This window comes from Gordionus sp. m RMFG-2023, chromosome 1 (genome assembly GCF_954871325.1).
Source record: "Gordionus sp. m RMFG-2023 chromosome 1, tfGorSpeb1-WG-v2, whole genome shotgun sequence".
Taxonomy (NCBI): Eukaryota; Metazoa; Nematomorpha; class Gordioida; order Chordodea; family Parachordodidae; genus Gordionus; species Gordionus sp. m RMFG-2023.
The window spans coordinates 23,860,854-23,872,868 of record NC_088775.1 but is presented as its reverse complement, the minus strand read 5'-3'; the positions used below and the strand labels follow the sequence as shown (position 1 = coordinate 23,872,868).

The following is a 12,015-nucleotide window of genomic DNA, read 5'->3' as shown; positions in this document are numbered from 1 at the left end:
CTCTAAAACATTGTCCTCATTTAGTTCCTATTTCACACTTACCAATCCCAAAAAAGTATTTATTATTTTATTGAGAAAAAATGAAATTTTTTTTTATCTTATAACTTCTCTTCTTTAAATTCTAGTCTAGCTTTTAGAATATAAATATGTATCATATATACAATTTTTAAATATTTAGAATGGATAAATAATGTTACAGGATATTTCAATCACTTTCACAATAATTCTTCCTCATAGCACAGCATTTTCTTTATATCATTTTAATTTCAACCCTTCGGCATTTTTTCTTCTAAACAATTTAATGTTTCCATTATTAAATATTATAGGTTTAAATAAATTAAGGTTATTAAATCTTATTTTTACATCTATGCCACTAAATGTTTTTAAAATTGAATAGAATTATTTTTAAAATCAAGTTAATATTTTATCTTTTAGCATTACTACATTTGGCTGCCACAATGTTAAGGTAGGCAGGGAAACTGATTTGTAACTATGGATTTATTTATTAAACTAAAAATAGATGCATCTAAATTCACATATTGTATAACTATATATATATTTTTTTCAAATACGTTCATTTCAATATTAAATTAAATAAAATAAAATATAAAATGTTTTACAAGGTTACAATTGTTACTTTAATTGAAAATACTCGAATATCTATTACATAGATGTAAAATAGTGAAATAACAAAATATGTTAAATTAATTTCAATATTTAAAACACTTTCTATACTTTTCTCCGTAATGAAGTAAAGATGTAAAAAATACAAAATATTTTTTAAATTATGCAATGATTCCTTGGCATTTTTTGGAGGATTATTAAAAAAAAATTTTAAATTATTCACTTTTAATAGCTTAAATACTTTCAACATTATAATTGTGTAGTAAATATCAGAAAGCTGCAGGCCCGGCCCTAAGCCCCAGGCCCGGGTACCAGGGCCGGGCCATATTTTAAATTTTTAAAATATACCCGGGCTGGGCCAGGCCTGAAAATTTTTTTTTTAAAAAACCCGGGCCGGGCCTGAAAATTTTTTTTAAAAAATACCCTGGCCGGGAATTTTTAAAAAAATTTATACTAAATATCTGTTTAGAATAAAAATAAATAAACGTTTTGAGCCAATTTTTAAATACGGCTAACTCAGTGTTTTATCCAGAAAAATATTATGCAAGCCTGAAAATTTTGCTCATAGAAGGAGCAAAGGTCTAGACATATAGTATCGAAATTTCGAGGCTTAGTCAATATTTTTCTGGCGAAAATATTGAGTTAGCCGTTTTTAAAAATCGGCTCAAAACGAGCCGTTTAACAACATTAGCTAATATACTTGCTTATTAAATGATAATACTCGCCGAAAAATATGATAAAATACGAAATAATAAATTTTTTGTATATACCAGGTTGAATATAATTTTTAAAAATTCCGAGCCGGGCCTAAAAAAAATTTTTTTTTAAATATTCGGGTCGGGCCGGGCCTAAATTTTTAAGCCCGGGCCGGGCCGTAAAAAATGCCGAAAACTTTTTAATCTGGGCCGGGCCGTACAAATGGTACCTCTGCAGGTCTCTGGTAAATATAATAAAAACTCATTTTATAAAAACGGGTGGGAGTACAAACTACTATAAAACATAAAACAATTATATTTTAAATTGGTAATTTTAATATTTTGTTTTAAAAAATAATATTCTTTGGGTTCTGAATATATAAGGTTGAAATAGGAAAATGGCCACCAGATCTATCAAATATAGCCATCAGATACATTTATATCCTCTGAATGAGCGATATATTTAATTTCAATATCAAGATTTAATATACCCTAAGCAGTGGTGGGCTGCTAAAAAATTAGGTGGGGGGGGGGGGGGGGTGGAGTCTTTGATAATTTTTATATTAAATATGAATATATATTTTTATATATTTAATATATTTTAAAATTATTGCTACAAATTTACTACCATTGATATATATACAAATTAAAAATAAACCTTTCATCATTTCGTTTATCGCTAATCAAGCAATAATCATTCATTTTATATAATTGTATAATAGAAAATAAAAATAAAGTTTTGACCCTTTCTCGATGCCTTTCAGCATAGAATCTATCAGTGGTTGTGAAGAAAGAAAGAAGACGTCCTCGGAACACTAAAATAAAGAAATATTAAAATGTTCATTTATTTACTTTTTCAATCTACTATTTATATATTTTTTACAAACTAAAATTAGAATATAATATTAAAAAAGGTTGTTATAAAAATATAACAAAAATAAAAATATAATTTGAATAAATTATTAATTAAATGAATGCGCGATTTGAATAAACAGAATTAAATGAATGTGCGTTACATTATAAACATGTACTATTTATTAACCAAAATATATAATATATTAATTTCTATAATATAACATTCTCCCTCTTCTAAAAAAGCCTTCTCATAAGTTTATCTAAGCAGTCATAGAGAGTTTGTTGTCCAAATGGTTTATCGTTTTGGTTGTCAATGTTGCATCAGTCACATCTTAATCGTTGGCTTGTCCAAATCGTTGGTTTGTTTAAATCGTAAGCTTGATATCCTTATCGAAAGTTGTCTCCATAAATCATGATTTTGTCATATAGCTTGCTTGGTAGTACTCATTTGTTATTATTATCATTTTTCAAAATTGTTATTATCATCATTAAGTTGCGAATAATGAGAAATAATAATTCATCAAGTTGGATATAAAAATAAGTGAAGAATGATAAATCAATAAGATTGTTATATAATATTTTTAGCTTTTTTTCGCGTTTTAGTGTCCAATTTATTTTTTCGCGTTTTAGTGTTTAATCAATTTTTTGCGTTTTAGTATTTAATTTATTTTTATTTAGATATTAATATTTTCAATCCACGAGGTTAAAATATGCAAATAAAATATTATTCACATTTCCCTCTCTTTAAAAAAAAATTTAAATTTCACACCCTAGTTTTAATTCAAAAAAGTGTTCTTTTTTAAATAATAATTCTTCATAAGATAATTTTTAGAAAATGATCTCCTCATCATATCATTTAAATATTTATCTAAAATGAAGATGTTACATAACCTCTTGTCTTCAAAGCTTTAAATTTCAAAAACTTTTTTATCATATTAAGTATTATTTATAAGAGCTATATTAATTTTATAATTTTTTAAATCAATCATATGATTTTTATCTTTTAAATCTTTTAATTCATATTTTTCAATTACATTTTAATATAGACTTAAATTAAAGTTTTATCTTCTTGTTTAGGATTTTTAATGGTTTAACTTTGTAATATTTTTAATTATATCTAAGAATTCATCTTTAGGTAATTCAGTTAATTTCCACAATTGGTCATCAAAAATATGAAAAATATCAATAGGCATTTCACTAAGAAATTCAACTGTTAATTCATTATTAAGTAAATATTTTTTAATTGTATCTAAGAATTCATCTTTAGGTAATTCAATTAATTTCCACAATTGGGCATAATTCAAGAAATCAAAATATGAAAAATATCAATAGGCATTTCACTAAGAAATTTAACTGTTAATTCATTATTAAGTAAATATTTTTTTAAGACTTTTTATGTATTCAAATATGTCCATTATGATTGATTTACATTTAAGTTATAAGTTAATTTATACCATGCCTTTATCTCGGCATTAAATTTTATTTATAATAACTTTTCTTCTTACGTGGATTTCAGAATTATTTGTGTATCATCATTGGTCTCACTATATAGAATTCATAGCCTATCGTTCAACTTCAATGACATTAATACTATAGACTGCCGATTAATGTATTTGAAGTGGCAAAAATTGAATTGAGTAGCGGCCATTTTGTGTTTGGATCTATAACGTAAGAAACATATGATAATTTCATAAATTTCAGGTTTATTTTTATTATATGAACGAAAACCTTTCATCTCTTTCTGCTAAATTATTATATGAAACTTACTCAAATACTCATTTAATCTATTATCATATACTATACGCATTTTGATACCATATATATATATATTGAATTTTTTTAAAACAATTCTTACTTAATTCTTAATCTATCTATCTTTGTGTATTTGCTATTATTACAAGGCGGACTCTCTGTAATATATAGAATCAACATGGTAATCATAATTAAATTTTAATAAAATTTTTCAATGAAGGACCACAATATTAAAATGATCTCTTTAAATATAAGATCCCTGAATGATAAACTAACTATACTTAGGCAAGTCATGAAAGACCAACATTACGATATCCTCTTTTTACAGGAGACCCACCTTAAAGTAACTGAGGTAAGGAACCTCTTAGATTACACCTTATATTGCAGCTCAAATGCTGAACTCGTATGGGCTGGGGTGGCGATTATGATACATAATAAATTAATAAGATTTGTATGCTTCAACCCAATCTCCAGCCGAATATGCTGCCTTACCTTAAACTTAGGATACAAAAAAGTTCATTTGTTTAATATATATGCGCTTCACAATGATAGTGTTTTCTATATGGAATTGGAGAATGTCTTAAAGGAACTACCGCATCGGGATGGCATCATTCTAGCAGGCGATTTCAATGCTTCGGTAGGTAAATCTAAGAACTCTTCCTGCCTTGGAAACGCCACATTAATACAAAGTACGAACCCCAACGGTAATAGGTTAATAGAAATCTGTGAGCTTTTCAACATGAAAATTGGAAATACTTTCTTCAATCATCCAACTCATCACATCATGACTTACAAGAGTCCTTCCTTTGGCACTACCTCACAGATAGATCTCTTTGTAATTTCCACTAAGATCTTTAAGTGGGTGAGAGACATCAGAGTAATCAGTAAACTAAACCTTACACTTTTTACGGACCATTATCCACTGGGTTGTAAACTCAAAATTAACAACAGTATCTTCCCAAACCACACTAGACAGAACAGTCTCACCACTGTAAAATACATAGCTAGAAAAGACTTGGCACAACTAAATGACTTAGTTGTGAAAGAAGAGTTCGTCTCTAAATTAACATCATGGAGAAATACAGTAAATGGCATGATAAACCCAAATCTGACCTGGAAGGACATTAAGCTGAATTTATTAGGTAGTATAACATCATGCTTAAGACCACGCACCAAGCGCAGAGAGTGGCTCACCCCTTCAACAATACAAATAATTAAGAATCTTACAACAAATATATCCCACCACCAATTCGCAAGACATCATAGGAGGTACATTACTAACCGCATAAGGGCTGACAGACTGTTTATTGCTAACTTATCGAATTCTATCCAATTCAATTTTGATAATAATAATATTTATAAGGCTTTCCAATCTCTTAAACTACTCACCACCTTTAAACCAATCCTTTACCAAGACTACAATTAAATAACAACAAGATTATAACTGACCCTAAGGAACAATTAGACTTATGGATAGACCACTACATGAACCTCTACAGAACGAGATGGCCTAGACCTAAATGTGACTACCCCTTCCAATCACCCAGTCAGAATCTGAACAAGCCCGATATAGTCGGTGCCATCAAACGTCTAAAAATGCATAAAGCTGCTGGAGCTGATGGGATCTTTGCAGAACTCTGGAAGATAGAGGTAGAGTTAAGTGCCAGCTTACTACTTCCCCTCTTTAGGGAGATTTGGAATACGGGTAAGAATTATATTAAACTTCCCTAAAAATAAGTCCCCAAACTGCCTTAAGGATTACAGAGGTATTGCACTGATTCCAGTCACACTAAAAATGTTCACATACATCACATCGGTCAGGATTAAACCAATCATTAACAGGTTCCTTTCTAACGCTATCACCTTACAGGAAGGGTAGAAATACTACGTTTCTTATTTCTAAATATATTTCTTATTTCTATATATTTCGATTTCCTTATAATTTTATCTCAGATATTAATATATTAATGTATCAATTTCCTATTTCTATATAATTTACTTTTATTTCCCAATAATAAACAGAATAAAAATATAATGTTATAAATTCTTCTTTTTCAGGGTTTTTATAACCCACATAAATAATAAAAAAAAATATTGATAAAAAACAAATAATAGTGATTAAAAGAAATAATATTGACAAAATTATAATATTGATAAAAAAAACAAATAATATCGATTAAAAGAATATGAGTAATAATAAAGAAAAACAATACATATACATTAAAATAAGCGTGCCTACCACATGTCCCCCATAAAAAAAATCAATTAATTTACTCGAAAAATATTATACCGCATACAATATTATCATTAATCTCGGTTTAAAAAAAAAGTATAATTTGTTTTTGATAAATTTCCTCTCACTGCTCTTGGAATAATTGTTCCAATTCATCGGCCGATAGATCTATGATCGGCCATTCTCCAAGTAATTCTCCTAGATCATTCGAAAGGGGGGCCTGTTCCTGAGACGGTCCTATCACCGCCACTGGTCGCTACACTTCCAAGGCTACGGGTTGCTCAATTTTCGTCGTTCCACTCATTGTTTGTAAACCCCCAGCACCCGTTACTGCCGGTAACGCAGTCCGGACGGAATAGGTCCCTCGAATTTGCCCACCATTACCCCTATCGTTTCTTGACCATACCAAATTTCTTCTATAATTCTATCCCGTATAACCATGGCGAGGCCCGCGGGGGCATCGAGCCTGTAAATGACTCCTTGCTCCGCAGATGAAACATAACCGAATATTCCGTACGGTACTTGAACCCGAATGACTGGGCTGGGGTAACTCGGATCCATGACCCATTCCATTGAACAATTCTATAGTTTGTCTATTTCTCTGGGGTCTGGGATCGGGTCTCGATCCTGGATGTATACGATTTCCCTCCGTGTCAACTCTGCCCCTGAAGATACTAACTCGAGTGATATTCTCCCAATATATACATTCATGAATACCCGTCATTCTAATAAAAAAAAAGGTATAATAAAAAAATATTGATAACGTACTTTCGCTTTTTTTTTTTACAATTTTTATAATTACAAAAAAAATTCTCTTTAAAACTAAAATTTATGGAAAATAATTAATAATTTCTTTTATGAGCGAATTTAAAAAATTATCAAAATTTGGATACTCCTTCTTTTATTCTTTCCAATAACATTCTTCAAAAACATCTTTATCTGTTCTTTTCTCCAACTGTCATCACCCCTCTATTTTCTTTCCAAAAAGTTACAATCTTGTACCAATTTCTATTCATTTCCATGATTTATTAACTTTCTCTCTTACCAATTTGTTTGACATTTTAATTTTGGGCACCACCAAATAACATTTTTTAAATATCATAAGTTATATAATTTATGATGGTTAATGAGCCAATAATGCTTCTCTTTAAAAAAAAATGAGCGAGGGAAACAGAAAAAATTTTTATCAATCGTATTAAAAAAATATTATATGATTGGAACATTATTACACTGCTACTTTAAGATACATATTATCCCAACATGGGATTTTCAACAATTTTATATATTATATCAATGAATTTATAATTAATTTGGGTATATTAAGAATTTTTAAACAATGTTAAACAATGTTAAACATTATATCAATGAATCTATGATTAATTTGGATATACTAATTTCGATTTTTTTTTAAAAAAAAAGCGTTACATATATATATATTTCACTGATTATTACAAATATATTTCCTTTCAATCCCATATAATTCTCATGGGATTTCCAACAATTTTTTATGTTATATCCATGAATCTATGATTAATTTTTGGATAAATTAAGAATTTTTAAACAATGTTAAACATTATATCAACGAATCTATGATTAATTTGGATATACTGATTTCGATATATTAAAAAAAAACGTTACATATATATATATTTATTTCATGGTATTGTTACATAGACACATACATCTCCTTTTAATTTCATATAATACATATAATATCATTTTGCTCCAAACACCTGATCGTAATCTTCCTGGCTCCAGTCCCCTTTTAAGTTGGTCCCGATGCCTTATTCCTTCTCTTTCTTCAGAGAATTTTACTCGACTTAATTTATTTCCAATGTTTTCTACGATGACCCCTGACTCCCACCTTCTTGTACCTCCATATATTCTTGCCCACACGGTTTGTCCCACTATAAATTCAGGTTTCTCCGTTATCTCTCTCTCCACCTCTTGATGTAGTTTTGGTTTTAATAAATCCAATAATATTCTGGTTCGCCGCCCTAAAAACTTCTCTGCTGGAGACTGTTCTTCTCCCTTTCGACTGTTGTTATAATAGGCTACGGCTATCCAAATTTCCCCAACTCCATACTTTGATTTTCTTAACCAGCTCTTAACAAGTGCTACCATTCTTTCTGCCTGGCCGTTCGAGCTTGGATGATATGGCGGCGTTAAAACATGTTTCGCCCTTGTTTCCTCACAAAATAACTTGCATTGACCACTTACGAAGGCCGGACCCCCATCCGAACTATTATATTAGGTACTCCAAATCGGGCCCAAAGTTTTTTTAACATTTTTATCACGACTTGAGTTGTCAATCCCCTCACTTCTTCGTACTTTATCCATTTGGAAAAAGCATCAACCACCAGGAGATATATCTTGTTTTCAAAGTCGAGAAAATCTAAATGGATTATCTCCCAAGGTCGTACCACTTTCGGCCATACGCTTCTCTTGTCTTTACGAGGCATACTGGCCCATGAATTACACATCAAACAATCTCGGCAAATTTTTTCAATTTCCTTATTCATGCCAGGCCACCACACATAATCACGCCCCCATTGCTTCATTCGCTCAATCCCTTGATGTCCAGCGTGTATCATAGATAACACTGCGCCTCTCAATTTCATTGGTACTACTCCTCGGTTTCCTCGGACCAGACATTCATCCACTATGGCCAGCTCTTTTTCTATGCACTTAAAATGTTTATCTCCCTCTCTCCACGGTCTCTTTCCCCTAACACTTCTTTTAATTCTCATTGGTTCGCGAACTTTCACGGTGATTCTTTTTAGTTCCTCCCAAGTCACGGGGCCACCTCTAGCTATCTTCGCTACCGCTCGAATTAGTCCCTTTTCTTTCTTTTCTTCCACTTCTTCGGATCCTATTTCGCTTTCATCTTCTCCCGCCCCACATCGAGACAAAATATCAGGTAAATAGTTTTCCCTTCCCCGCCTATATTCCACCTGCACATCAAAACTGCCAACCAGTAATAACCATCTTTGTAAACGAGGAGACAACATCAGCTCCTTATTATCCTTTTTGAAAAGATGGACTAAAGGTTTGTGATCTGTGCAGATTATAAATCTGCTTCCAATTAAGTATTCCCAGCACTTGGTCAATCCAAAAATAACCGCCAAGGCCTTCCTGTTCAATTACTGAATACCTTGTCTCTGCTGCTTAAAAATTCTCGAGAAAAACAAAATAAGTCTCTCCAGTTCGTCTATGTAATGAAGCAAGGCTCCACCCACACCCCTATTTGAAGCATCCACGGACAATATGACTTCCAAATCGTTATTAAAGCATACTAAGATAGGTTCTTTTCCGATTTTACTTTTCAACTCTTCAAAGGCCTCTTCCTGCTCATCCTGCCATATAAATTTTTCTCCCTTTTTCAATAATTTATATAACGGTGCCGCTATCCGTGCAAAACTCTCCACAAAACGGTGATAATAGTTTACCATTCCCAAGAAAGCCTGTACCTACACTTTATTATTAGGTCTCAGCATGCTTGTTATGCTCGCCATATTTTTGTCCAACGGCTTAACCTCCTTTCCATTGATTTTATGACCCAAATATATAACCTCAGACATTCCTAATACACTTTCTTCTGCGCTTGCCCGCAACCCTTTATCCCTGATTCTTTTGAACACCTCCTCCAATCTTTGCTCATGATGTTCAGGAGTTTCTCCCATTACTAATACATCATCCATGTAATAAAACACTCCTTCTAGACCCTTAAAAACAGCTGCCATTGTTCGTTGAAAAATCGGAGCCGACATGTTAAGTCCAAATGGCAATCTACAGAACGCAAACAATCCTTTCGGCGTAGTAATGGCCAATAGACGCTGCACCTCTGGCTTCACCCGCAATTGTAGGTAGGCATTTGAAAAATCCACTTTTGAAAAATATATACTTCCTTTGAGACTGGCTAATATTTCCTCAATTCGCGGCAAGGATATTTCACTTCCACCACCCACGGGTTTAACGTGACCCGAAAATTTGCGCCTAAACGGAGCTTTCCATTGGCCTTTTTCACCCGTACCAATGGTGTTGCCCATTGGCTATATTCTACAGGACATACTATGCCTTTTTGGACCCATTGATCTAATTCCTTGTTCACTTCATTTCGCCATTTAAACGGTATTCGCCGTAACGCACAAAATTTTGGTACATGTCCCCCCTTCAATTTGATATCTACCTCATAATCTCTTAGGCATCCCAAACTTTCTTCAAAGATTTCCTTATAATTATTCACTAATCTTTGCACTCCCTCTTGCACCTTTATTATCGCAAATTCCATTTCTTCATTTCTAAATTCCTCGTCTTTTTGTTGCCCTGTCTCTTTCTCCTTCATTATTATTTCTTGATTATATATTCTCTTGTATTTCCTTGTTTCATACCATCATTTTCCGACCATTCTTTCTGCAACTTTGTTTCACCATTTGGAATTTCATCTAGTTTTACTTCTAATTCTTCATTATCATTAATTTCTTCCTTGCTTTCAGCATCCTCTCTTCCCTCTTTTCTCCTAAAGTCGCGACAATCCCTATAATTCCCCCCGATATCTCCCCTATAATTCCCCCCGATATCTCCTCTATAATTCCTCCCGATATCTCCCCTATAATTCCCCCCTATATCTCCCCTAGAATTCCCCCCGATATCTCCCCTATAATTCCCCCCGATATTTCCCCTATAATTCCCCCTGATTTCTCCTCTAAAATTCCCCCCGATATCTCCTCTTCCACCATTTTCTTCCCCCAAAAAGGTCTCAATTCCAGGTAATTTATCTCTATACCAATAATTCATATATTGATTTCCCTCATCTCTTTCAATAGGTACAAATATACCGCACCAAGCAAATATACCCCAAAAATTACAATCTAGACCTATTCGCGTGATCCAGTCCCATCCCAATACGGTCTCTATTCTTCGATTAATTATCCATAAATCCAATATCTCCACTCTATTATTCAACATCACTTTTAATTCTACTCTTCCCATCACGGCTACTTCTGATCCATCCAACTGCCGGATCTTGATGTCTTCGCTTTTAATCATTCCCTCCGACCAAATACTCCGAAATTTCTCATATCCCATCACAGAGATAGCTGCCCCGGTGTCAAATAACATGAAAACCATATTCCCATTCAAATTAATCCATACTCTAGGGCAAGGATCATGCACTATTTCCTCTTGGATCATATTTATACATTTCGACTTCTCCCTTTTATTCCCATAATTAAATTTCTCCATTTCCTTGACCCACCGCTTCTCGACCTCTGTGGTATATCTTTTGCTATCATATAGTCACAAATACTGACATTCTCTCGCCACATGTCCTTCCTTGCGGCATCGAAAACATATATTATTTAAACTTTTATTCTCCGTTAAATTGGATATTTCTATATCCTTATTTTTCCCGCTTTCAAGAATTCTTATATTTGGAGCAATTTGAGCCATATTTCTCTGTGGAAAACCGCCCCTTGTATTGAAATTGGCAATATTGCATTCTTCCCTATTATGACCAAATCGTCCACAACCCGCACAACGTAATTTATGACACTTTCCCGGGCAATAAGGAGCTATATGCCCAAATTTTCCACATTCGAAACATTTCGTTTCTTGGGAATCTCTTACCATATGGCCCTGTTTTCCACAATTATAACAATTTAGATTTTCTCTTCCCCTGGATTAAAACCTGGCCTTATTTCCATTCATCTTCCCTGTGAATTTTCTCTTGACCATCTATATGGCCCCAATTGATTGTTATATCCCGACCCTCTATAACGGTCTCTTTTTTGCGTGTTATCAATCCTATCATATTCAACTCTCCTAGGCTACTATCAGTCCATATCAATTCCTGTA

General features: G+C 32.5%; 2 protein-coding genes across 2 annotated transcripts; one reads left to right on the top strand and one right to left on the bottom strand.

The window, feature by feature from the left end:
* Window positions 1–4,140: 4,140 nt before the first annotated feature.
* On the top strand, window positions 4,141–5,352 carry LOC135923287 (craniofacial development protein 2-like). Its single transcript, XM_065457961.1, has one exon. It carries the CDS (start codon window positions 4,141–4,143, stop codon window positions 5,350–5,352), a length of 1,212 nt encoding a protein of 403 aa, XP_065314033.1.
* Window positions 5,353–11,457: 6,105 nt separating this feature from the next.
* Window positions 11,458–11,790, bottom strand: LOC135923269 (CCHC-type zinc finger nucleic acid binding protein-like). Its single transcript, XM_065457929.1, has one exon. It carries the CDS (start codon window positions 11,788–11,790, stop codon window positions 11,458–11,460), a length of 333 nt encoding a protein of 110 aa, XP_065314001.1.
* Window positions 11,791–12,015: the final 225 nt, after the last annotated feature.

Bases quoted from the DNA above. Each gene is read 5' to 3' on its own strand.
- LOC135923287 (XM_065457961.1), top strand. From the start codon at position 4,141: ATGAAGGACCACAATATTAAAATGATCTCTTTAAATATAAGATCCCTG.
- LOC135923269 (XM_065457929.1), bottom strand. From the start codon at position 11,790: ATGGTAAGAGATTCCCAAGAAACGAAATGTTTCGAATGTGGAAAATTT.